The 22,795-nt window shown below is 54.9% G+C and overlaps 7 protein-coding genes and 1 non-coding gene across 8 annotated transcripts; 4 read left to right on the top strand and 4 right to left on the bottom strand.

The window, feature by feature from the left end:
- Positions 1-862: 862 nt before the first annotated feature.
- Positions 863-1,983, top strand: N657DRAFT_632381 (secretion-related small GTPase; the record flags this gene model as incomplete). Its single annotated transcript, XM_062791137.1, has 2 exons — positions 863-1,058; positions 1,151-1,983. 2 exons carry the CDS (start codon positions 863-865, stop codon positions 1,981-1,983), a joined length of 1,029 nt encoding a protein of 342 aa, XP_062650042.1.
- Positions 1,984-3,271: 1,288 nt separating this feature from the next.
- On the bottom strand, positions 3,272-4,018 carry N657DRAFT_547938 (uncharacterized protein; the record flags this gene model as incomplete). The annotated part of the gene is made up of 2 exons (XM_062787869.1): positions 3,272-3,666; positions 3,763-4,018. Coding segments are annotated over 2 exons (651 nt in total), but the record flags the coding sequence as incomplete, so codon positions are not given.
- Positions 4,019-8,054: 4,036 nt separating this feature from the next.
- Positions 8,055-11,770, top strand: N657DRAFT_569289 (uncharacterized protein; the record flags this gene model as incomplete). Its single annotated transcript, XM_062788651.1, has 3 exons — positions 8,055-9,720; positions 9,775-10,885; positions 10,957-11,770. The coding sequence occupies 3 exons, from the start codon at positions 8,055-8,057 to the stop codon at positions 11,768-11,770; spliced, it is 3,591 nt and encodes a 1,196-aa protein (XP_062650044.1).
- Positions 11,771-12,310: 540 nt separating this feature from the next.
- Positions 12,311-12,406, top strand: N657DRAFT_t45. Its single transcript has one exon. It is a non-coding gene; the product is annotated as a tRNA-Ile (tRNA).
- Positions 12,407-13,438: 1,032 nt separating this feature from the next.
- N657DRAFT_709805 (uncharacterized protein) lies at positions 13,439-13,730 on the bottom strand (the record flags this gene model as incomplete). Its single annotated transcript, XM_062797422.1, has 1 exon — positions 13,439-13,730. A coding segment is annotated over one exon (289 nt), but the record flags the coding sequence as incomplete, so codon positions are not given.
- Positions 13,731-14,220: 490 nt separating this feature from the next.
- On the bottom strand, positions 14,221-15,183 carry N657DRAFT_709807 (uncharacterized protein). The gene is made up of 2 exons (XM_062797423.1): positions 14,847-15,183; positions 14,221-14,610 (listed from the first exon to the last, which is right to left on the bottom strand). Exons 1-2 carry the CDS (start codon positions 14,973-14,975, stop codon positions 14,587-14,589), a joined length of 153 nt encoding a protein of 50 aa, XP_062650046.1. The 5' UTR covers positions 14,976-15,183; the 3' UTR covers positions 14,221-14,586.
- Positions 15,184-15,537: 354 nt separating this feature from the next.
- Positions 15,538-15,784, top strand: N657DRAFT_643060 (uncharacterized protein). Its single transcript, XM_062792468.1, has one exon. The coding sequence runs from the start codon at positions 15,554-15,556 to the stop codon at positions 15,770-15,772; it is 219 nt and encodes a 72-aa protein (XP_062650047.1). The 5' UTR covers positions 15,538-15,553; the 3' UTR covers positions 15,773-15,784.
- Positions 15,785-15,953: 169 nt separating this feature from the next.
- On the bottom strand, positions 15,954-22,385 carry N657DRAFT_643061 (ARM repeat-containing protein). The gene is made up of 3 exons (XM_062792469.1): positions 22,106-22,385; positions 21,834-22,017; positions 15,954-21,786 (listed from the first exon to the last, which is right to left on the bottom strand). The coding sequence occupies exons 1-3, from the start codon at positions 22,269-22,271 to the stop codon at positions 16,446-16,448; spliced, it is 5,691 nt and encodes a 1,896-aa protein (XP_062650048.1). The 5' UTR covers positions 22,272-22,385; the 3' UTR covers positions 15,954-16,445.
- Positions 22,386-22,795: the final 410 nt, after the last annotated feature.

Raw genomic sequence — 22,795 nt, forward strand, 5'->3', positions numbered from 1 at the left:
TTAAAATGGCTTGGTCGAGGCTGGAGTCTGGTCCGTGCGGGTCACGTGCGTGTGTGAGGAATTTCAGTGCTGTGAGCGCTGCTTGCACCCTCTTCTTGGGTGCCCTGCGCGGCTACGCAGAGGCTACGGCGCAGGTAAAACTGGTATCACCAGATAGAGTTTCCTGAGCTCTTTCCAAGGGCACCGATTTCGTCTGTTTTGGCTAAGTTGCGGGCAAGATGCAAGAGTTTCTTTTTCCAGCCTCTAGAGCAGTATATATCGACTAACTGGCTTTACAGCTGCTGCTTTGCGTGTTCTGAAAGTCAGTGTGAGGGTCCAGGAACCTCTTGTAATTTAGAGTTGTGTGCAATGTCTCGTAAGATTGCTTCCACCACTCGAATTGTGCTCTCTCTGATCTATACGGCCAGCTCGACTTTGGTTTTCATGTTAACTCTTTAAGACTACTTATGTAGTATCCATAAGGAAGGAAGGGCGATGAAGGGGTACTAAGTTAATGTAAGACCGGACCGTCAGGGTCTATTACGTCATCTAGACCCCCAAAACCCTTAACGCAGGCCAGGAGCGCCGAATCACGCGTCGAAACAGGCTTGTTTCCAGGCTAGCCATACCTGAGATGTGGCGCTCCACCAGCTGAAACACAAATATTATTTGCCGGCGTGCAACGTCTCGACCCTGCAGTGTATTGTATTGAGACCGAGTGCAGCTTGCAACAAGGCTCTCCAGCACACACGCTCAGCGCACGCAGGGCGAGAAAAGTCGAAAGTTCGCATGCATCTTTACGTGTGTGCGCGTCGCATCGCGTGTGTGCTGTCATCGCCGAGAACCGAGCACCTGAAATAATACGAAATCTGGCTGCGACACGATGTCATCGTCGCTGGAGGCCAAAATCGTTGTGCTCGGCGCTCAGGGCGTCGGCAAGACATCCCTGGTGATGCGCTACTGCAAGGGCGCCTTTGTGCCGTCGCAAATCACATCAACCGTCGGCGCGAGCTTCTTGACCAAACGCGTCATCGACACCGACACAGACACAATTGTGCGGCTGCAAATATGGGATACCGGTATGTAAACAATCTCTCTCCTTTCCTCCCCTCTCCTACATGATAAAACACCCGAATTCAACTAACCAACTCCCGTATACAACAAAACTCAGCCGGTCAGGAACGCTTCCGCTCCATCTCGCGCCTCTACTACCGCGGGGCAAACGCCTGTATCCTCTGCTACTCCATCACCGACGCCGCCTCGTTCGCCGAGATGGGTATCTGGCTGACCGAGCTGCGCCGCAACCTGCCGCCCGACATTGTATTGCACGTGGTGGGCACCAAGGCCGACATCGTCGCGCGCGACCCCTCCCGCCGCGAAGTGCCCTTCGAGCGCTGCATCGCCTACGTGGCCGAGAACCTCAACCCGGGCATGGGCTCCACCCCGCCCCCGACAGCCGGCGCTGGGTTCGATAATAATAACAGCAGCAGTCAGGGTCAGGGGAACGGTCACGGCCAGGGCCAACAATCGACATCTCAGGGCTCGACGCCGCAGACCTGGCTGCTACACGGCAGCGGCGGCGGCATGGAACCGCGCAGCCCTTCCAGCAAGCGGTCGTCCGGGTTCTGGGGCCAAGAGGTCGGGTGGGACGCGTGCCACGAAATCTCGGCCGAGTCGGGCGAGGGCGTGGAAGAGGTGTTTCGGGTCGTGACGCGCAAGCTGGTGGAGCAGAACCGCAAGATGCAGGCGGCGCTGCTGGCGGCCGCGGGCTCGTCGGGGGGCGGGTTGGACACGCCGGGTACGGGCGGCGGCAGTGGCGGCGACGGCTCGGGGGGTTACTTTGACGGAGCCAACGCGCGGGGCAGTTTCCGCGTCGGGAGGGACAGGCGCAGCTGGTTGTTCTCGCCCGGGTTCTCGCCGGTCATCGGCGGCGGCACGGTGGCGGAGGAGGATGAGTTCGCGCAGGACGGGGACGGGAGGGCGAGGAAGAGAGGATGCTGCTAGGTTTCGTGAGTATCCCCGCTGCGGTGGTCACCGTGGGGAGTTGGATCTGGCTTAATCTGGATTGGGTGGGCTGGGATTGGGTGAACTGGAGTGTGTGGAGGGGTGTTTGGATGGCTATGAGATTGGGGTTAAGGATTTGGCGCATCGTGATACCATATGGACAACCGGCTTGGTCGGTAAATGTGGACGAAAGGCGTTGGTTTGGGTTTTCTCATGGGCTGGACACTGCATTATTGGGCCGGGATTTGGCGTTCTTGAGTTGGGATTCTGTCTAGCGTTGGCATCTGCTGGGGGCATGGCTGGCGTATCTGCTTTTCAAGGACGCACTCTCTCAGATTCCCCTCTTCAGGGACAGTGGTTAGCGATCATGATTTGCAGCGACGTTAGGTACTGTCTGGCACAGACTCACTCATAGCGAATGGCAATATACTTGCGCTTTGTATGCCTGGGCCCATCGGTGGGATAGGCCATCAACGGCTGCTACCCAACGTGGTGTCACAAGGGCATTGATCTGGGGTCTCCATATTATGTTTTAAGTTCACAGAGGTATGCTAGCTACATTATTGTTGTTGCAAGATCAAGACACCACGTCTGCCTTTGCCCTCCCAAAGAACCTCCTCAACCCGCCCCCTTTGCTCCCTGGCGTTTTCGGCCTTCCGTTGACAGCAGCATCGAACGACATCTTTGGCCTCAGCGGTGGTGTATTCCTGTTGTTGTTGTTGGCGGTCGGAGAACGGTGGAAGTGGTAGCAGTCCTTTTCTGGCACCATAGGAGGTCTGCTCTCAACGTCCGTTACATTCAAACTAGGGTTCTGGGGTCGCTGCCGGTCTTTCTCCTCTTCCCTCTTTCGGTTTCGTTCCCATTCTCTCTTGAAGTCGCGCTGACGTTCCTCTTCTCGTGCTCTCGCCTTCCTCCGCTGCCAGTCTTGCACTTGTTGACCTTTCGGTTCCTGCTGCTTCAATGCTAATCCCTGTCGCTGTTGTGCCCGCTCCCATTCTTCCCTTATCTCATGTTCCTTCCTCCACCCTAAAGTTTGCTGTTGATCTTGAATCCGTTGTTGCTGATTGCTCATTTCCAAAGCAAGCTTCTGCCCCTGTGCCTGTTCCATTTGCCGATCGCCTCCTTCAAAAATGAGCTGCTGGTGTATGTATTGTGCGTGGTGTTGCCTCTGCTCCCTCGTTGGCAAGGGGCGTACCGGTTGTGGTCGATACCGATATTGATAGTATTCCTGCTGTTGGTGTTTAGGCTGCCGCCGATATTGAAAACCCTGCTCCGACTGGGAGATGCTCTCCGGCTCGGACGGCTCATTCGGCCAGTCGCGAACCTCATCGCCGTTTACGACGACATACCAGCGTATCTCCTCGCTGCGCTGCAGCTGATCACGGAGCTGCTCGAACCACCCTTGTCCTTCGGCCGGTGGATTGCGGGTCGGGATCGATATGGCCGGGTAGGCACTCTGATGTTGCAGCTGCTCGTAACGCGATATCTCGTCGACAATGGAACAAGACAGGTCGATACGCACGGCGTAGTCGGCCACGTAGGCGTAAGGCCGCGAGACGGCTGTCAGGTCGTGAGGGTCGTACTCCTCGAGCAGTTTGATGGCGGACCATGACTGGGCGCTGAAGTCGTCTTCAGGAGAGGATGTGTGGCTGCTGCTGCTGCTGCTGCTGGAGCCGTCAGTGACTGGTGGCGGTACCGGGATGGGAGGCAGCGGTTGGTGTTGGCTTGCGCGGCTCTGGCTGCGGCTCTGCCGGGTGTTTTGGCTTTGCGAGCGGCCACGGCCACGACTCCGGCTGCGGTTTTCGGCGGTGGTCCTATTCTCGCCGTCGAGCTCCCGCGTGGGTGCATAACAGCCCTGTTTCGGACTGCAGTACGGGAGGAAGTCGAATATCTCATAAAAGGACTTGAGTATGCATCGCGAACTCGTCGCAGGAATAATCCACTCGGGCGAGGCGTCATCGAGGTTTTGCAGGATGATGTAAACCCGGACACTGCGCCGCTGCCAGCGGAAGCCGTGACAGAGGTAGGTGGGCATCGTATCTGTAAGTGTTGGAGTATTTGTGTCGGGCCCGAGTCTCCATAGGTGACAAATTGAATCCCGGTGATGATGCTCGCGATGGCCCGGGAAAGCAAAGCAAACACGCCGGGGCGCCCAGCGTGCATGGCCCTTGATCCAGGTCTACGGAGTCTGTGCCTAGCTTATATCGCAGTCACTAACTCTTATGCCGTGGGCGGCGTTCAGGTTCAGCAACCATTACCGCTCACATCTGTACACAGACGTCAAAACGCGGAGTGTCGCAGCGGTCAAGCAGGGGGAGGGGCTGCATGTGGCACCGCGGGCGAGCCAAAGCCGGCAAGCCCTTGGGTGCATGCTGACTGAGCGACTGCCTGCACGTAACAGGATAGTGAAAGAGGTCCCATGTCTGTGCTGCAGAAACCAAACCGAATCCATTCTCCTCCCCTGCATATGTTGTAGACTCCAGATGCGAGACCGCGGGTGGTGGGATCTACTGTGTACGGGTGTGACGTGTTGGGGGCGCCTCTGAAAGTTCTGGGAAACAGAATGGGAGGAAGGATGGAAGGGGATGCGACGCAGCAGCTAAGAAACGAGTTGCTTGGCAGCGTCGTCCTGGTCGACAGCATCGGATGGGCCTCCTGCCCGTCGCATCATGCCCTTGTCCCCAGACATTGGTTTCCAGGGCGAAGGTGTTCTCCAGGTCCTCCTTGGGTGGATTGTACAGTAGACAACTGGTCCATCCTGCGTCGTGCGATGCAGCAGGCTCCATGTCAAGCACGTGGTGAGGGTCTTGCACATTCAGCGACCTCGGAACCAATTGCGTTTGTGGCTGCATCTTCTCACACAACACAGTCAACGGAAGATGAGAATGGAGGGCGCGGGACACAGATTTGGGTGCCTCGTCGAAACTCGAACTCGGGATTCGAGAACATTAGTGTTGGAAAGCCAACAGCCACGAATGTGCCGCACCGTAGTGATTGGGTATCAAAAAGATGGGCAACCACTCAATTGATGATTGATGTTCCTGTCTGTGTTCTTTCAGAAGTTCCCTGCCTTTTCCTGATCCTGAGAATCCTGGTTCCAAGCCATTGGTCACCCCTGAACTGCCCTCTCTGACCACCTGCCAAATCCAACAATTAGCCTCTTGGCCCTATAATTCAACCCTAGCTTGTTTGTTAGCGGAGAACTTGAATGCTAAGGTAGGTATTATGGAGTATACTTTTCGTTCTTCACTTTGATTATTAATATTATTCCTATTCCGCTATGCCCTAGGGCTCGCCACACCCTCTACCACAAATTACAAAGGGAAACTATGCCTATAAGGCTGGACTGAAATCCTCTGTCTACTCTATACTAGTCTGAAGTCCTTGTCACGGGATTCCCCGTTCCTGTTCTCAAGGTTATGTCATATGCTTGCGGTTATGCATACGTCATGGGGTCTGATCATACGTCTATGGTCATGCTTACGCATAGGCCTCTGCTCCAGTACTTAAGGTCTGGTGGCACGCCCATTCCTGTCATCTAGCTCTTGCTCTCGTTGTAGCAATATCGATCTTGTATGTGCGAGCTTACCAGACCTTGGGTGGTGCCCGTCACAAGCTGGTGAGCAGCTGGTTATACGGCAGGGCCTAGTTCCGGAGCCTTATATCATTATAGTCAGTTAGTAGTCTCCTAAGCCCACCTAGCCGTCCAGGCTTTATTGAGAACCTCTATAGGTACTAAAAGATAAGCAACTACTCAATTGATAATCATGCTTTTATCTGTCACGGCACTGGACCGCCGATCCCTAGGTCACGTGGCACATTGCACTTAGCTTCAGGTTCATCCATCCATAGCTTCCTTTCCTCTTCATAGAGCAACGCAGTTATCTTCCCAAACCTACTATGGTTCCGTGACATTATCTGCGTTGTTCTAAGCAGTTGCAGCGCCCCCCCTTAACCTTGAGAATTTTGGTGCCAAGCCATTAGTCACTCCTGAACTGCCCTCCCTGACCACCTGTCAAATCCAAACAATAGGGTCCGAATATTATTCAGATTCCAAAACAAGCTTTCCAGGGAAAGCTTCGGTCCCCAAACAGCTCGAACAACACCGACATCTGCAGGAAGTCGTCTGAACTGCTACCACAGGAGCCGGGCCGATGAAGGAGAACGCGATTGACGGGGCCGCATCTTCAGCGCTTAATGCGTTGAGTTTTGGGAAAGGGATAGTGGTCGGATTGGGTAGTGGGATGGATGAGTGGTGAAAAAGGTGAGATTTGTTACCTCACCTTCGGTGTTGGATGTAACGTTATTGGAGTCACTTGGGTTCCATGTACTTGTACAGCTGGGCATTGAATTCATGAAGTGCAGTCAAAGTGACTCGGTCCAATTCGCCTCATGGCTCGTTGGAGGTTGTTGCATTCTTAATGCCATGTAAAGTAGTGCTCAATCCATGACGCTTGAAGATTCTGTTGCGATGAAATTACCTGAGTCAAGAAAGAAAGATCCCAACCAACGGTGCTCAGAGTCAGACCTTGGCGCGCCGACTATCGCAACCCTCCAACGACGTTATCCTTCCTTCAGCACGTCGACTTCAGGCGAGCCCGGTTGATCATGGAAAGGCCTCAATTGCTCCACGAAAGCCTGAGTGTACTATCTGCATGTTAGCTCCTCACAGGAGGACATTGTCAGGTCCTTCGATGCCTCGAACTCGACCGCAATCGGCTTGACAGCGAGGGGTTTGAACTCCGGCCGACGGCCTTGTCTCCGCTCGGCTCCGGAAAGCCCCCCACCGGTCCGGAGTACTTCCGAGCCCCGCGACTTTTCCAGGAACGGCAGGCCGTTAACCGCCCCCCACGAGCAACGGCCATCAGACGGTGTAACTCGAAGGCCGAGACGGCTGACGACATCTGTCAAGTTCAGCCGACAAGCGCTCTCAAGCACACCGTTTCGCATTCAGCTCGTGAACCAGACGTTTGATCATGCTGGCCTCGAGGGTAACCGTTGTGAGTACGAGAGCGGCGTCATTGAACGGCCCTATGCGGTCCGAAATCGGCGGAAGTGCGGTTGCTGACGGGAAGTTCTGAACTAAATACTCGGCCTGAGTCGGCTCTTGGGTGTTCGCAAAGGGGAGCTCGCATGTAGAGGCGTTTGGGGCCGACATCAAGCCTCACTGTTTTCGGCCCGTCGGATGTGGCCTCATATTTGAATCATCGGATCAGAAGAAAAACGAGAAGCCCCGCCTCAGGCCTGCCTGGCACGTGGGGAAAATGCGGCAGCAAGCCTCTCTTTATCTTCCAAGGACCACGGCTGGTTGAAAGCACTGCGCTTGTTTTGTCTTACGCAATCCCAATGCCCAGGACGCGATAGCCGCACTGCTTCCATCCCGAGTCTATCAGCGGTTTTGGTTCACGAAATGCCCAGACCGTGATGGCGGGGTTTTCGAGTAACAGTGGGGCCAGGCTGGCGGTGACAAGGGTCTAAGCATGCAAGCCCGCTGCAAGCCTGCTGCAAATGGCTGCCGCATGTCTGGGGTCTGCCAGACTCTGCCTGACGCACTGCATGTCAATCGAAAGGCGCGAGCCCACCTTTTCCCCATGCAACCCTGCCGCACCCGACTTCGTCTCGTCAAACCCATGGCCCTGCTTGGAGGAACGAGGAAGCATGCTGAAGCAGGTGGAACTGGTGTCCGATATGCCTGCGGAAACAACACCTATTGCGGACGATTGAAGGAAGAGACTGAAATAAAAACTGTTCCCGCCTATTTGGCCGGTTCTGGCTTACATTTGTTCTTGACATTTCCGCCCTTTCTCGACGTTCTCCCTCTTGCCCGTGGTTCGGTCCCTGTAGAGGAGTCACAGGACACGAATTCAACGAACTCCCAAGTTGGGCATGCTGTCCGCTTTTCGAATCCCGTCAGTGGCAACGGATCGCTCTGAGAGCTGTGGATTGAGTGCTCCTTGTCTTATTAGTAAACGCTCTGCACCTCCTCTGCGCGCCCTTTGGTCTGACATGTCGGCAGTACACGGTACATACCCAGTGACACCGACGCCCTTGACGTCCGGAGTCTCGGCAACATGGACGAGTTTGTCAACTGGGATCAAGCCGCCGACTCGGGCCCAGCGCCAGATCCCAGCCTCGATGTGCTGTCGTCGTCTCTGCTGCCCACTGACCGGGCGCTTGAGGACCTCGACTTGGCGCTTGCCGACGTGAACGGCGACGACTTCTCGTTCTGGGCCCTGCAGCACTTTGAGAACAACATCTCTCCCACTCTAGCCGCTGGCGATGAGATTCCAATGCCCACCGACAGGTCCACGCGGACCTTCGAAGACCACCTGGAAATCGCCCTGACCCCCTGCCATAACTGCCAACTGGGCAGCTATGAATGCAAGCGCATCCCCGAGGGTCAGTACAAGGGCTACTGCACCAGCTGCGTCGCCCTGCGCTGTGAATGCAGCTTTGGCCTTGCCTCCGCCTTCCCGGCGAACCCCTGGCCCGTCATGGGAGACCACCCGAGGATGCTCCAGGAAGACATCCACTGCGGCGAGTCCCAACCGTCCAGCTCGGCCACTGACCTCCCCGGCTTGGTGCTTACGTCTGGCGCCGAAAACACGGCTGCAAACGCGGGCTCAAAGGGCAAGGCTGGTGCCCGTTTCTCCAGAGAGTCTGTCAAGATCCTCAAGAACTGGCTGTCGACGCATAGCAAACACCCCTATCCCAACGATGAGGAAAAGGAGATGCTCCAGAAGCAGACCGGCCTCAGCAAGACGCAGATCACAAACTGGCTCGCCAACACTCGGCGCAGGAACAAGAATGCCGTCGTCCATCGATCGACATCGCCAGGAGTGCGCAAGTGGTCAAGCCCTATCGACATCCCACAGAGACGCGGGACTCCCGCATCTTTCGAATTCATGAATCCGCTGCAGCGTTGGCAGCACTCGCCGCCGGAAAACGAACCCGCGTCCGTGACGGCCATTGCCCGCGCCGTCAGTTCCGCCGCCAGCCTCTCCTCGGGCCTCAACAGCCCCTTCAGTGCCAACTTCACCGACGATGGCTCCGGCCGATCGCTCTGCGACTCTAACATCAGCAGCGCCAATACGTCGCACTCGAGTTCGGCCTACTCATTTGGCTCACGCGGTTCCTTTGGCTCTAGCGGATCCATGCCCCGCGGACGTAGGCGCAGGAGGAGAAAGGCTCCCACCGCCGCGGTTACCACCACTCCCACCGGCCCAGCCAAGACCTACCAGTGTACCTTCTGTACCGAAACCTTCCGGACCAAGCACGACTGGCAGCGGCACGAGAAGTCGCTGCACCTGTCGCTTGAGCGCTGGGTGTGCTCGCCCAACGGGGCCCAGGCCTTCAACCCGGAGAACGGTCAGATGTCGTGCGTCTTCTGCGGGCATGCGAACCCGGACGAGGCACACATTGACAGCCACAACTACGCCGCCTGTCAGGAGCGGACCGTCGGGGAGCGCACTTTTTACCGCAAGGACCATCTGCGCCAGCATCTCAAGCTGGTCCACGGCGCCAAGTTTGAGAGTTGGTCGATGGAGCAGTGGAAGGCGACGACCCCCGAGATCCGCTCCCGCTGCGGGTTTTGCGGCACCATCATGGATACCTGGTCTATCCGTGTAGACCACCTCGCCGAGCATTTCAAGAAGGGCAAGTCCATGGCTGACTGGAGGGGTGACTGGGGTTTCGATGCCCCCGTGATGGACATGGTCGAGAATTCGATCCCGCCGTGTAAGTTTCCTTCCCGTTACCTTGGAGGTGGCAATGGCTAACTGTCGTTGGAAGACCTTATTCACGACGAAAGAAACTCGCCAAATCCCTATGAGGCGTCGCGACGGTCGGTAACGTCGGCCCGGCATGCTTTTGAGCTCATCAATACAGAGTTGAACTTTTACATTGAAGACTGGCGAGAGAAGGAGGGCAGGCCGCCCACGGACGAGGATCTCCAACGTGCCGCATGCCGCTTGGTGTATGACTCGGAGGAGGTCTCGTCGGCCTCTGAGCTCTGCAAGGCGTCATGGCTGCGGGATTTGATCTTTTCCTCCGAACGCCTGGCGCAAGAGGCCAGATGGACCAAAATCAAGGGCATTGAATGTTGGCAGCAGCTCACGATTAACGGAAAGGCCACCATTTTTGAGCTCGATCCCATGGAGTGCGAACTCCAACAGTTCGTCAAGGCGCGTCTCTTGCTGGGCTTGACCGCCATGGACAGCGAGCTGCAGGACGAGGCACGCAACATCATCCGGCGTATGCATGATAATTCCAGGCTTGCGTCGGACGAGGTGACACAGTTCCTTCTCCGTCTCGTCAGCAGCTCAACCGAGTGGCTGGCCGGCTTTCGGCAGCGGGCTCACCTGCCACGTTCCGAGGACATCGCGGACGAGCGGATGCGGCCCAAGGACCCCAAATCCATTGACTCGACCGTGTTCAACCCTAGCAGGCTGGAATACGAGCTGGCCGAGTACGTGCGTGAGCAAAGGGCCCTCGGCGTCGAGCCCACCGATGCCGATTTACAGATGAAAGCCCGCCTGATCATTTACGAACTTCACGACGGCTGGAACCAGACGGCTGCGGACGATCCCACCTGGCTGGCGGCCTTCAAGCGACGGCATATGCAGTTGCCAACCACCGATTCATGGCGCGGCTCCATATCGACCTCCAACACGAGTCCCGCCAGCGGTGCCACGTCCTCTAGCAGCGGCGCCAGCGGGATCGCATGTGCCGCGGCCCGGCTTGGAGGCGGCGGCTACTACCTCAACGACTCCAACTGCTACCAGCGCCTGGCCCGCGAGCTCAAGAAATGGGTCGCGTCGACCATGTCGCCCAACAACCCCAACTGCCACGTCCCAAGCGACGAAGAGCTGCAGCACCAAGCCCGCTGGATTGTCTACGAAGAGTGCGCTCCCCCGCCTTCTCCCCGTTCGCTTTCCCCCTAAACCTAAACGCACTAACCTTCTATTTTCCCAGTGACGACCCCTGGAACCAAACGGCAGCAGACAACTTCGAGTGGCTGCGCCGCTTCAAGCGCGACGTAGGCCTGCTCACGGACCCGTCCCTGCCGGGTCTGCCAACCACGCTCGCGTGGAACATAGCCCAGGGCGGAACGGGCTTCTCGCCCCCCTACCTCTTCCCCAACCCCTCCAAGGCGGCACACATTGCGCCCTTCCAGACCCAGCCCAGCCACGACAGCAGCGGCGGCGACGCCGCCCCGCCGCTAGTAGCCGTCACGCTGGTCGAGGGCTCCAAGCCGCTGGCCGCTCAGCCGGCGACGGCGAATCGGTTCGTGCAGGGCTTGGCCGATGTCAAGAGGCATGACCCGCCCGGCGCGGTGTTTTGTTCAAGGGAGTTGGAGAAGGAGCTGGGCGAGTTTGTGAGCAGGGAGGTGGCGGTGAACGGGGCTGCGGAGTTCCCCAGTGAGAAAGCCATTCGGGAGCGGGCGAAGAGATTTCTAGGCGTTGAAAAGACGCCGGCGGATGATGGCGTCTTGCTGGGGAGGTTTGTCGAGATCATGAAGGGCAGGCTGGGGTTGGCGGGTGGTGCTGGGGATGGGAGGGAGGTGCAGCAGCAGCAGCAGATGGGTTCGGTAGCTGGTGGGTTGGGTCCTGCCACTACCGCTGCTACTACCACGGCGGTGGCCATGGGGGATATGGACTTCTCCGCGGTCGAGATGAACGCGGAGCTCAACGATGTCCTGCAGCAGATGGATTTTGATTTCGGGGATTTAGGGGATCTGGATTTCATGGGAATCGCGACGGGCGGTATGCCGATGGACCAGCTTTAATATGCTCGGCGGAGACGGCGACATGATGGTGGGCTAGCGTAAGTGAGCAGCGATGGCACCAGCGAGCTGCTTTCTGAGGTGGGTTCTGGTTTGGGGACACACTGTATACCCCGTATTTGCGCGAAAACGATGGGGAGCATAGTAGGACATTTCGGCCATGTATGAATGATACCTCAACTTTGGTTAGCTGGAAGCCTGGTTCAATGAGCAGGCAGAGTACATAATAACAGCAGGATAGCGGAATAACAATCCACTCTAGATATGTCACTCCCGGCAGACTCATTTGCTTGCGCAGCCTCCCATTGGGCGGCCTTTCTTGCGATGTAGAGATCAGTAGTCGACCTTGCAACGGCTGGGTCAAAAAGTACAACGCCAATTGTTCCTTTGCCAGTATCTCCCTAGTTTAATAGCAAAATGTCGTATCTTGTCCTAAAACTTGAAAGTGTACATACGCTACGAATTCTAGCTAGCTTTCGTTCGTTCTCGTTGGTCTTCGTTCTCTGTCCGTTTATGTACTAATTTTTGCATTTTCAAAATGTAGCCCGATTAGCTCAGCTGGTTAGAGCGTGGTACTAATACTGGTAACCTCCTGTATATGGTATGCCAAGGTCAACAGTTCAATCCTGTTATTGGGCAGTTCTTTTGCCTCTTGCATTTATGTTGATTTTGCTCCTCTGGTTTGAGTATAATTACCTATATACGCACAGATCACCCTGTAGTTGCAGACTACCTTGCACTTGCATAGGCTAACTAAGCAATGCAGAGAGCTCTGGCACGATAACTCGAAATCTCATAAGTTCGCTCACTATAACTCGTTGATTTTTCTGTCCCTTAAACTCGTATAAATAAGAGTAGTTATATGCAAGGAAAGTAAGAATATCTATGCGGAGTATTACTGAGAGGAGCTATAATATCTCAAAGTTCTATGTTTTTAAATTGCTCTTAGAGAAAGACTTAATGAATAGTAAGTAAAGTCAATGATATTTGCAGCAAGATATAAATTATAATAACTTATATAACAGAGTAATAATTATATAAGAAGAGGTAAAATTATCAGCGATTTCGTAGTTAGTTACTAGAGGAGCTCGGCTATATATTATTATTATAATTTCTACACTGCTATGCCCTAGGGCTCGCCAGACTCTCTACTACTAATCACAAAGGAAAATCATGCCTGCAAGGCTGGACTAAAAACCTCCGTCTCCCCTATACCAGTCTGAAGTCCTGAATCCTCCCACTACAGCGTAAAGAAAGGTGCAGATAGCTAACTAGGCTAGCGAACTAGCCTAGTTCTAGCTGTACAGCTAGCCTATATTCCAGGAGCCTCCTAGAGCATAGTAGCTACTTAATCATCTTCCTTGCAAGCCTTCCCTCTTTGTTTCCCCACTCGTCGAGTGCCCTATATAGGTCTCTCTGTGAGCGTATCTGTGACGGGGCACAGGGACTGAACTTGCGTATCCTCTAGTATTGGTGTGGTTGCACGAGGAACCAAACTGTGGGCAGGGTGCAGCCCTCAGGTAAACCCTGCAGAAGGGCTGCGCACTGACCACTGGCAAGCCCCACCACTGGGCTTGCCAGCTCCTCATCGAAGCTACAGGACTGCGACCCTAACCCTGGCACGGGCAATGCCCGTGACAGTATCTCTATAGCCGGCTAGGTCCTTAGGTTCGGTAGTTGGCGGCACCACACAGCTAAGTGTTCTACTGTCTCCCTGCCCTAGCCGCATTCGTAGTAGGGGGTAGGTATCGAGAGACCTTGGCTCGGAAGAGGAAGTCCTTGAGGCCTGTGAGAGACAAGTGGCATCAAGGCGAGGCACTGGGCGCTGCAAATACCGACTCAATTCTGCTAATCGAAAGCTAAGGAAAGGGAGAGGGAGAGTACAAGGATGCGCGTCTGCGACGCGAGATAGATAGGTGGCCGCACAGGCTACCCTTCGATGACCCAGCGATGAGAGCATGAGTCCAGAGTACGCTTTCCGTCACAAGGCCTATAGCCTCAGTTCAGGCCTAAATTAGTAAGGAGCTCTCGGCTTTCGTAAGGCCCTTATGTCTTTCTAGTGCCCTTTTGTCGAGTTTTGGCCAGTGGTCGGCCGGCTATACGGTGCGTAGGGCCTGGTTCCGAGCCCCATACCGTTGTAGTCAATTAGTGGCCTCCTAGGCCTACCTAGCCTTCCAGGCCTTATTGAGAGCCTTTGTAGAGTTCTTGCCTTGAGCTCTCCAGGCTGCAATAGCCTCTGTAGCTTCTTGTATTGCTAGAGGTTGCGTTGGCCCTCTGGCTCTTTGTAGTCCTTAGAAGCAGTTGCGGATCCTATTGCAGGCCTCCTCGACTAGCAGGCTAGGAGGCTAGTGTCTTAGAAGAGGCCTTATTGCAGGCCCAGTTGTAGGCCCAGTTGCAGGTTCAGTTGCAGGCTTTGTTGTCAATAGAGAAGGCTGAGGAGTCGGGATAGTAGGCTTCTGGAGCCTGTCTTCGAAGTCGGCTAGCCTTTTATTGAGATAAAGGTCTAGTGGAAGAACATACGTCTCGGCGTCAAGGTATCAGGTTGGGGTGGCCTTGTAGGCCCCGGCCACTATCCGTAGGCTCCTATTCTGAGCCTTCTAGAGGTCTTTCGCAATGCCTTGTGGTTGACCTCCAATGGGGGTAGGCCTGCGGAAGCTTGAAGCTCCGTAGGCTAGGGCACTGCAGATGCACTTAGTATAGACCTTCCGGGTCTTAGCCAGGGCTGGGCCCTAGGTCTTAGCAGCTATTCTGGATAGTGCGAAGCCCTGTGTTTTCAGCTTTCATTTGACAGCTTCCCGATCGGTCTTCCAGTCTAGGCTTCAATTTAGCCAGATTCTAAGGAACTAGCTAGAAGGTGTAGGCTGTATAGCTTCGAAGCCTTAGCCCTGTGGGTGGGTCAGGTTGACTGGGTTTGGCCATTGCCTTCAGCCTTTGTGCCGGGCACCATCCAAGCTCTGGTCAGCTCGCACATACAAGATCGATATTGCTACAACGAGAGCAAGAGCTAGATAACAAGATGGGCGTGCAACTAGACCTAAAGTACTGGAGCAGAGGCCTATGCGTAGGCGTGACTACAGACGTATGCATCAGACTCATGACGTATGCATGACCGCAGGCATATGACATAACCATGAGAACAGGAATGGGGAATCATGTGACAGCCTTTATTGAAGTGGATCAGCTCGCTCTTTTCCTCAGCAAAGACCATACCTCTTGATTCGGCCCAATGTAGACCAGTCTTCCAGGCCTCTTCTAGTCGCCGACAGTTGGACTTAATATTCTATTATATTGCGATAGCAATATGCACTAAGCTATTCTCTATTTCGATTTAAGTGTAAAGTACTTCTATAGCAAGGCTTAGAACTTCATAATTAGTGGGCAATAAATATATAATAGGCGCTTTTTTCAATTAGTTACTACACTTATCAGAATACTCTGTTTACAAGAATATAGCTCAGTTTGTTACGAAGTTACCTTATCTTAATAATGCTAATTCTATATATACTAATACTTAGGAGACGAAATTTACGTAGTAGAGATATAATGTAATATAATACCTTCTAATCCGTATAATAGCTGCTCATTTCGCTTATATAAATCCAAAGCAGCAGTAGAAACGGATTAGTCTTCTATTTAACAGCTGTAATAGTTCTGTTAGAAGTGATGGCACTTGAAACTCGGAAACTAGGTTGCCGGTGTCGTACCCTGGTCAGGGGGTAATACACGGCTGTTACATAAGGTCAGGGAGATACCCAGGTAACTTGAGGAAGTGTCAGGGCCCCCACCATGAGCCCTACACTTGGGCAATTGGCGGGCGAGACACTGTGGATTTCATGGCGCAGCGACATGACTCGCAGCAGAGAGAGCATATCTGGAGAGCAGGAGACTCAGATTGGAACTTGGAACTTCCCTCTCTCAAGGATCAGTCAGTTGGTTAGTGGTGCACGCACAATACAGTCGTCTTGCCTGCTGCCTGTTGAGGATTCGGTGCATCTTCCTTGGTGAGCTTGTGTGTGTCACCTTACAGGAAGAGACTCAATGGACAGATTCTGGACTGGTCCTAAGCACTCGAAAAGTTCACTGTTTAAAAGGCTCCCATAAAGCGTATTACCGTGGAATCGTGGCTGTTGGTCTTCCAACAAGTTCTTAAGATCTCGATACCTAATACAAATAAAGCTCCTATAACCAGCTCAGATCTTTTCTTCATCTAATCCGTAGACATATCAGCAAGATTACATTTCATGATGGCATTATATCCGCATCCCTATCTTGACACAGCCAGCTATACCAAGACACAGAGGGTAATATATATATGTATTGTTCCGACCTCCGCTTCTGCCTGAGCAGTAAGTAGGCCGACCAGAGAAACGCCGTCCACCCTATGCCCGTATGCTACGTTATAACCGTCAAGTCGAGCCATCCTTTCCCCCAACTCCGCGAAGCAAAGCCAGGTAACGCCCCTATGCCAGCTTGCACTTAGTTGACGTCCCAAATGTTATTTCGCCGTCACCACAATCAGTGAAATGCCAGTATCCCATCCTTCCTGATCTCACCCATCCACCCCGCCAAGTCCATGTAATGCTTCGCCGTCCATACTAGGCGGTAAAAGTGTCTGCAAAGAGGAAAATGCCCACCAGATTTGAGATGCCATCCATCAGAATAAAGGCAAGATATCTCATCAAAACCACTCCCCATCGTCAAACCCCGCATCCGCATCCATCTCCTTCGCAGCCAGCGCCTCCCCGCTCTGTTTCCTCGGCCGGCCCCTCTTCCGCGGCGGCTGCGAGCCAGACCTGGCCCTCTTCTTCTTCGGTCCAGCACCGCCCTGCTGCGCCTTGCGCTTCCGGCCTCTGACTTGCTGCTGCTGCTGCGGCAGCTCTTCAACCTCATCCTCCCCGGCACTGCCCAACAATCCATCACCTTCCGCCCCGTCCATATCCATATCGTCGTCGTCCTCCACGGGGACAAGGAACTCCTTGTCGACGTTCATCAGCTCGACAAACGCCTTGCACGTGATCATCATGCGCTCGCGGTCCGCGAGCGACGTCATGACGGCGCCAATCTCCTCCCACAGCTTGTCGCCCGTGATGCCCTGGACTTTGACGGGCGTCTTGTGCAAATCCTTGGACTGGAGCTTGCCCTTGCTCTCGCGGCGGCTGGTACCCATGCCGTAGAGCCGGCGCAGGTAGCTGCGGACTTCCCAGAGGGCGAGCAGTATCATGGATCCGGCCGTGAGCTGGCGTAGACGGCGAAGTTCAACGGTAGGTTCTGGCTGCGCAAGCGCGGGCTCAGCTGAGCGTTCGGGCTGGCGTTCGGTGGCCGGCTGTGCCTGGGAGGGCGCTGGTTCATCGGCGTCCATGCGCACCTGGAACACTTCCGATTCAATCGCTTGGGCGACGTTGGCGCCGGTGGACGTGACCAGCTTCTCCATGGCCGAAACTATGCAGTGCAGCTCGCCAACCGTGACATACTCAAAGTAAGCGAGGTTTTCGATAATGAAGCGCGAGTACTGCACGTGAGGCGGGAGTTCCTCGGTAGTCTCGAGCTTGGAAATGTCAAAGTCGACCTGAGTGCAAAACTTTTCCAAGAACTTCTGGCGGTTCTTCGACTTGCTGATCTTGAGCGTCTCCATGAGCAAATGCAGCTTGGGGGTGAAGGGGTTGGTCGTAGCGCCGCGGGGATCCTTGACGATATCTCGCTGGTACGCAAAGGCGGACTGGATCGCCTTGACGTACTCGCGCTCGACCACTGTCTCATGCTTGGCATGCAAAGACTTGTGCTCAAGGAAGGCCAGCTCCGAAATGCGCGGATTTGACGACGTCTCGAGAGTGATGAAGGTCACTCCCGTCTCTTTCGGGTGCACCAGGCCTTGCCGGTTGATGCTGGCGAGCACTTCAACAGCCAGGAAGGCATGGTCGTCTTGGGTAGAGGTGGCGATGCGCGTGATTTCCCGCAGAAACCGGTGCGTAGTGGCACTCGCCACGTCGTCGTAGTTGGTACCGCCGATCACGGTCAGCTCGCGCTTCTTTTCGGGTTTGGCGCCATTGATGACGGGCGCTTCGGAAGCTTGTTCTGATCGCTTCTCCTCGGCAAAGAGGAACTCCTTGAGCGACCGCAGAATCATCGTCTCAAGAACCGGAACCTGGTCGTCAAAGACCTGCTGGAAGGTCGTATAAACGTTGGCAGAGACATAGTTCCGCGGCGACGCCTGGCAAATCAGGCCAACCGAGTCAAGTGCTGCTTTCCTGACATCCAACGGCTGGGACGGGGCGGCGAAAGGCACCACCACGTCGACCATGAGCTTCGACGCGGTGTCTCCGCTGAATTTCGGGAAGCCCTTCTTGAACATCTCAAGGTGGCTGTCCAGATTGCAGTGCTTTCCGGCCATTCCGACAATGAGCGAATACCGGTCAAACTGGCGGATCTTGAGCTGATCAAGGGGCTCCCTTTGGCTCAGAATGCGCAGTTTCTGAATAGCGGTCAAGCTCGACAGCACCAATCTGGCCAGATGCTCCGAGGTCTCCAGCAGCGTGCTGATGATCCACAAGCAGGCCATGACATCGTCAAGCAGGGCCCGCGTGACTTTGGACACGACGGGCAGCAGCTCCTTGCGGACGTCTGCAAGGAATTGAACGTGTGCGCTCGAAAGCTGGGGAAGGACCCTGCGGTAGATGACCACTACGGCTCTCGACACAGCCAGATCTTCGCTGCTGCTGATGCTGGTGATGTGAGGCTTCAGGAGACGCAGCTGTTCAAAGGTGAAAAGGTTCGCTTCAGCCTTGGCGAAGATCATCAGAACTTGGAGGACGTCGCGCCCAGATGGGGCAGACTGGTCGCTGGAGTCGACGTTGTCGACCAAGTCAAACATGCTGGCCACCAACTTGGTGCAGACCTCCATTGATGCCTGTGCTGACTTGGACTCGGGCGCCAAGAGCGTCTGCAAGACTTTGTCGAGGACGTTCGCAACATTCCCTCGCTTGACGGTCTGAACCATGAGCGACACATGCTCTGCAAGAGAGATTTGAGACGCTGTCGAGGTCTCGCCGCTGTGGAAAGGGGCAAACCAAATCTCCTCGACCACTTGGCGAGCAAGATCCCTAACGCTCTCTTCCGGGTCCTGGACCCGGTGGAGTAATCCGTTGGCAATGGCGCTCCGGAGGGCCCTGTTGTTGTTGCGGAGGTAAATATCCTTTGCCAGCTTCATGGCTCGCTTTCGCACGCCTGGGCCTGCGTCAGAGAATCTGTCGACGACGGTCTCTGTCATCTTTTCCTCGAGTACCGGCCGCATACCGATACACTTGCCGATGAGACCCAGGGCGGAGTCTCGAACCTGGGTAGAAGAGTCATTGGAACACCGGAGTATCAGTTGGACGACCACAGAGTCGCCGTCCAGAATCGAGGGGTCGGTCTCCAGGACTTGGTTGATACTCTTTAAACTCCTGCTCCTCACCGTCGGCTGGTCGCTAGCCATCGAATTCAAGAGGATGTTCAGGATAGCACTGAAGGCCTCGCAGAGCTGGGACCGCAGAAGAATGATGGAGTAGGACAACTTGGCCTGGATCGAACTGACGTTCTTGAACGAGTACTCGTCGGACAACCAGCGGCGATCCCGTATCATTTCCCGCAATCGGTAGGCTAGTCTCCCCAATTCCTGATCTCGCTCGCGGGAATCATCCTCGTACGAGTCGTAACCAGCGCAAATCTTTGTGCCCCAGTCGGATACAATGAAGGAGATGGCACTCGCCAAATGCGGGTCCTCAGAGAAGCGGCTCTCTAGGTATTCTAGCGTAGCGCGGTAGGGCCCCGTCCAAGCGACCACGTGTTCCGAGCGTGATTTGAACTCGAGCGCTGAAGCTGCCAAATCGGAGAGGAACATGCCGAGCTCGTCCGCGTCTCTAGCGTCCAGGGAACTGGCAACTTTCCTGACGTGGCCGCGAAGCTTTGAAATCGCGGCGCCCATACTGCCGAGTAGCTCAAGGGCCATGTTCTTGGCGGGAACTCCAGACTTGTCATTCTCGACCAGGTTGATCATCATGACCAAGAGCAGCCGGAGAAGTAGCTCAGCGGCCGGCCAATCCGGATTGTCCAGGCAGGTTGTGAAGTCTTCGACGAAAAGATCTAGTAGGTTGCGGTATGGCGTGTCGCCAGATTTGGTCGATTTGAGAGCTCGATTAACGATGAACTTGATGACATATGAGGCATTGGCTTTGGCAATCTCCATTAAGGACGTCGCCATGCTATCAAGTTCCTGGATCGCGGTGGAGTACTGTGCTGCAGCATGGTCTTCGTCCTGGATCGTGAAGGTCTCGACGGCGGTATCGCTGTTCGGTTCCTTGGCATCTTCGACCAGTATGCCCCCGCGGCCCTTGCCCTTGCGCTCATCTCCCTTTCCAGCACTCGTTTGGACCAAGCGCATAATGAGGGCTGAGACAGGCTGGATGCTGTTGCCATCGATGAGCTTGAATGTCCGAGCACGCCTGCCCAGCGGAAGCTTCTCCAATGACGTGAGGATCTCGTCGAAAATCCCCTGACGCTGAGAAGGATTCAAAAGGAAGATTTGCGAGAGCATGTCCATCGCAACAAGACGGAGGCCGTCAAACCTCTGTGTGTCTAGGACGGAGTCCTTTTCGGCGTTGGCAGTTTCCATGAAAATGAGCCGGGAGGCGGCAAACTCCAGGGTATTGGTGACGGTATCCGAGGTGTCAACTTTGGAGATCAAGGCTGACATGAGCGAAAGGAGCTTTTGGCAGTCGGTTAAGAGAGCGACGATCTTCTTCTTAGTGGAAGAGATGGCCCTGAACAGCTCCGCCGTATGTTGAGTGCTTCTTAGCTCCACGATGGGGATGACGACGCCGTCAATGAGGCGCTTGCACAAGTTGAGGCATTGCCCAATCATGTCCTCTGGGTAGAGCTGCTTGTCCTCACGATCGCCGCACATCATTCTCAGAGAAGTACGGGCAGCCCGCATGGCGGTCTCGAGAACTGGGAATTGCTGCAGCCAATGGTCGAATTCAGCGGCCCCCCACGACTCGTCAATCTTGAAGTCGAGAGATTCGACCTGTCTCAGCGCGCCCTCCGAGAGTCTGAGTAGGCGGAGAAGGTGGTCAAGCGGAACACTCTTGTAGCAGTTCAAGGATACCGCTTTCGCAAGTAATGTTTGCGCCTTGGACTGAGTTGCTGCCGTCAAGGTGGCTTCATTGTCTCCAATGAGCAGCACCATATCGTTGGCAGATTGCTGTGCCAACGCGTGGTCTTCGGCTTGGAAGACATTATGTAGGAATAGCATCAACTCGTTCAAAGCAGCATCCGCTCTCTGACGCATGTCCAAGCTTTCTCCGTAGGGGTCATCGCCGTCAAGCTCGTCCCGCTTCCGCTTCTTCAGTGATAGATTTGTCGGCTCGTCGGGTTCGTCTGGAACAGCCATGTACTCATCCCTGTTGAACTTCGCTGCAGTCGGGAGTTCAATGGCGATTGCGGCCTTCTGGGAGGCCGAAGGCGCTTGTGACGCGGTCCTCTTTGCTCCTTCTGAGGTTGACGCTCGCGTGGCGTCATGGTGATTGAGTGCCGTCGAATGATGCGCTTGTTGCTGAGAGTGTGGAAAGGCGCCGGCGGCAGGAACAGGAGGCGTGCTCGTGATATTGGCGTTTCCAGCAGGTTGCTTAGGAGTTGCGGCTGCGACTTCGTCTTCCCGCTGACTCTTGGTCGGTAAGACAATCTCGATCCGCGCCTTGTTGTGTAGTGGTGCCTGTCGGTTGATGGGCGATATGGGGCTTTCCTGCTTTGGCTGCACCGGCTTCTGCGCCACTGGCAGATTTCGTAACGCTGGAACTGGAGTGCTCAATACGTTCGCTTTACTGTCTGCCGCGATAGAGGGCGGAGTGTCGGGAGTCGGATACCGGAAGGGTATCGCAGTCTGGTCGTGAACCATCTTGGAAAACGGCATGAGAGCGGCGGCAAGCTTGGAATGTTTTGGCGTTTCGGAGGAGCTGGGTAATATCCTTGGGCCTGTCTTGAATTTGCTGTACAGTGTCAGCCAAACTCTTGCCCAGGCTGAAATCGAACATACAACTCAGGAATATCTCCACGCTCCAGTAGACGTTGGACTTGGCTGACAGCTTGTTGGAAGCGTTTGGAGAGCGGGTTCTGGGTCAACGCCTCTTGATTTAATGCTGCAAAGTCGTCGCCTGGTACGAGATCGGTGAGCGGGGAAGCCGGAGACGCTACACCTATTGATGGTGACGGAAGAACGCCTGTATGGTAGTAGGAGGATATGAGTCAGAATGCGACCTTTGGGTTGTTTGGTACTGAATGAATGGAGTGGGTAATCAAGAGACGTACTAGAGTCGAAGGGTGCAATGGCGGAGAACGGCGTGTATGGGAGGGCTTCATAGAGAGTGAAGGGCCGCGTGAAAGCCGATGTTTCCGGACGTTCTGCGCCATGGTGGGCAGAAACCGGGACGCCGTGAGGATGGCCATTATGATTGTCGGGCCTCGGGTCTGGCATTGTGGGAAGTGGGAAAATGGCGGTTGAGTTACGATCGAAGACAGGACATGGCTGGAATATCGCAGGACTTCTTCCCCCTAATATCACTGTTCGAACAACCGATCTTACTGATTCCGATTAGTCGTAGCGAACTGTTGGATGTTGCCTTTTCCATGCAGCAATTACCTTCTTGAAAATGTCCCTGTCACCTCTTTGCTGGACATGCGATTGACTTTTGGCGGTGTCCGTGTCTTGTTTGGCGTGTCTGTCGACAAAATGTCCGAGAAGATTGTTGACGATCGTCCTAAGCCAGGATACACTGCAACCTGCAGCCTTGCACACTGCCAAGCGACCTGCCAATCTGCAGCCAATCCGCTTTGGGCGCATGTGGCCTCGCATGTCTTGAGTTGCGCACATGGCCTGTGTGTTCCCGTCGGGGGTGAGATCCGCCGAGATTGCCGGCTGCAGGCCCCACTAAAAGTTTGGCGGATCTCTTGAAACTTTGAGTGATCCAGCTGCCGTCAGGTCTCGAGGATCCGACACTG

This window comes from Parathielavia appendiculata (assembly GCF_033297405.1).
Source record: "Parathielavia appendiculata strain CBS 731.68 unplaced genomic scaffold N657scaffold_3, whole genome shotgun sequence".
Classification (NCBI taxonomy): domain Eukaryota; kingdom Fungi; phylum Ascomycota; class Sordariomycetes; order Sordariales; family Chaetomiaceae; genus Parathielavia; species Parathielavia appendiculata.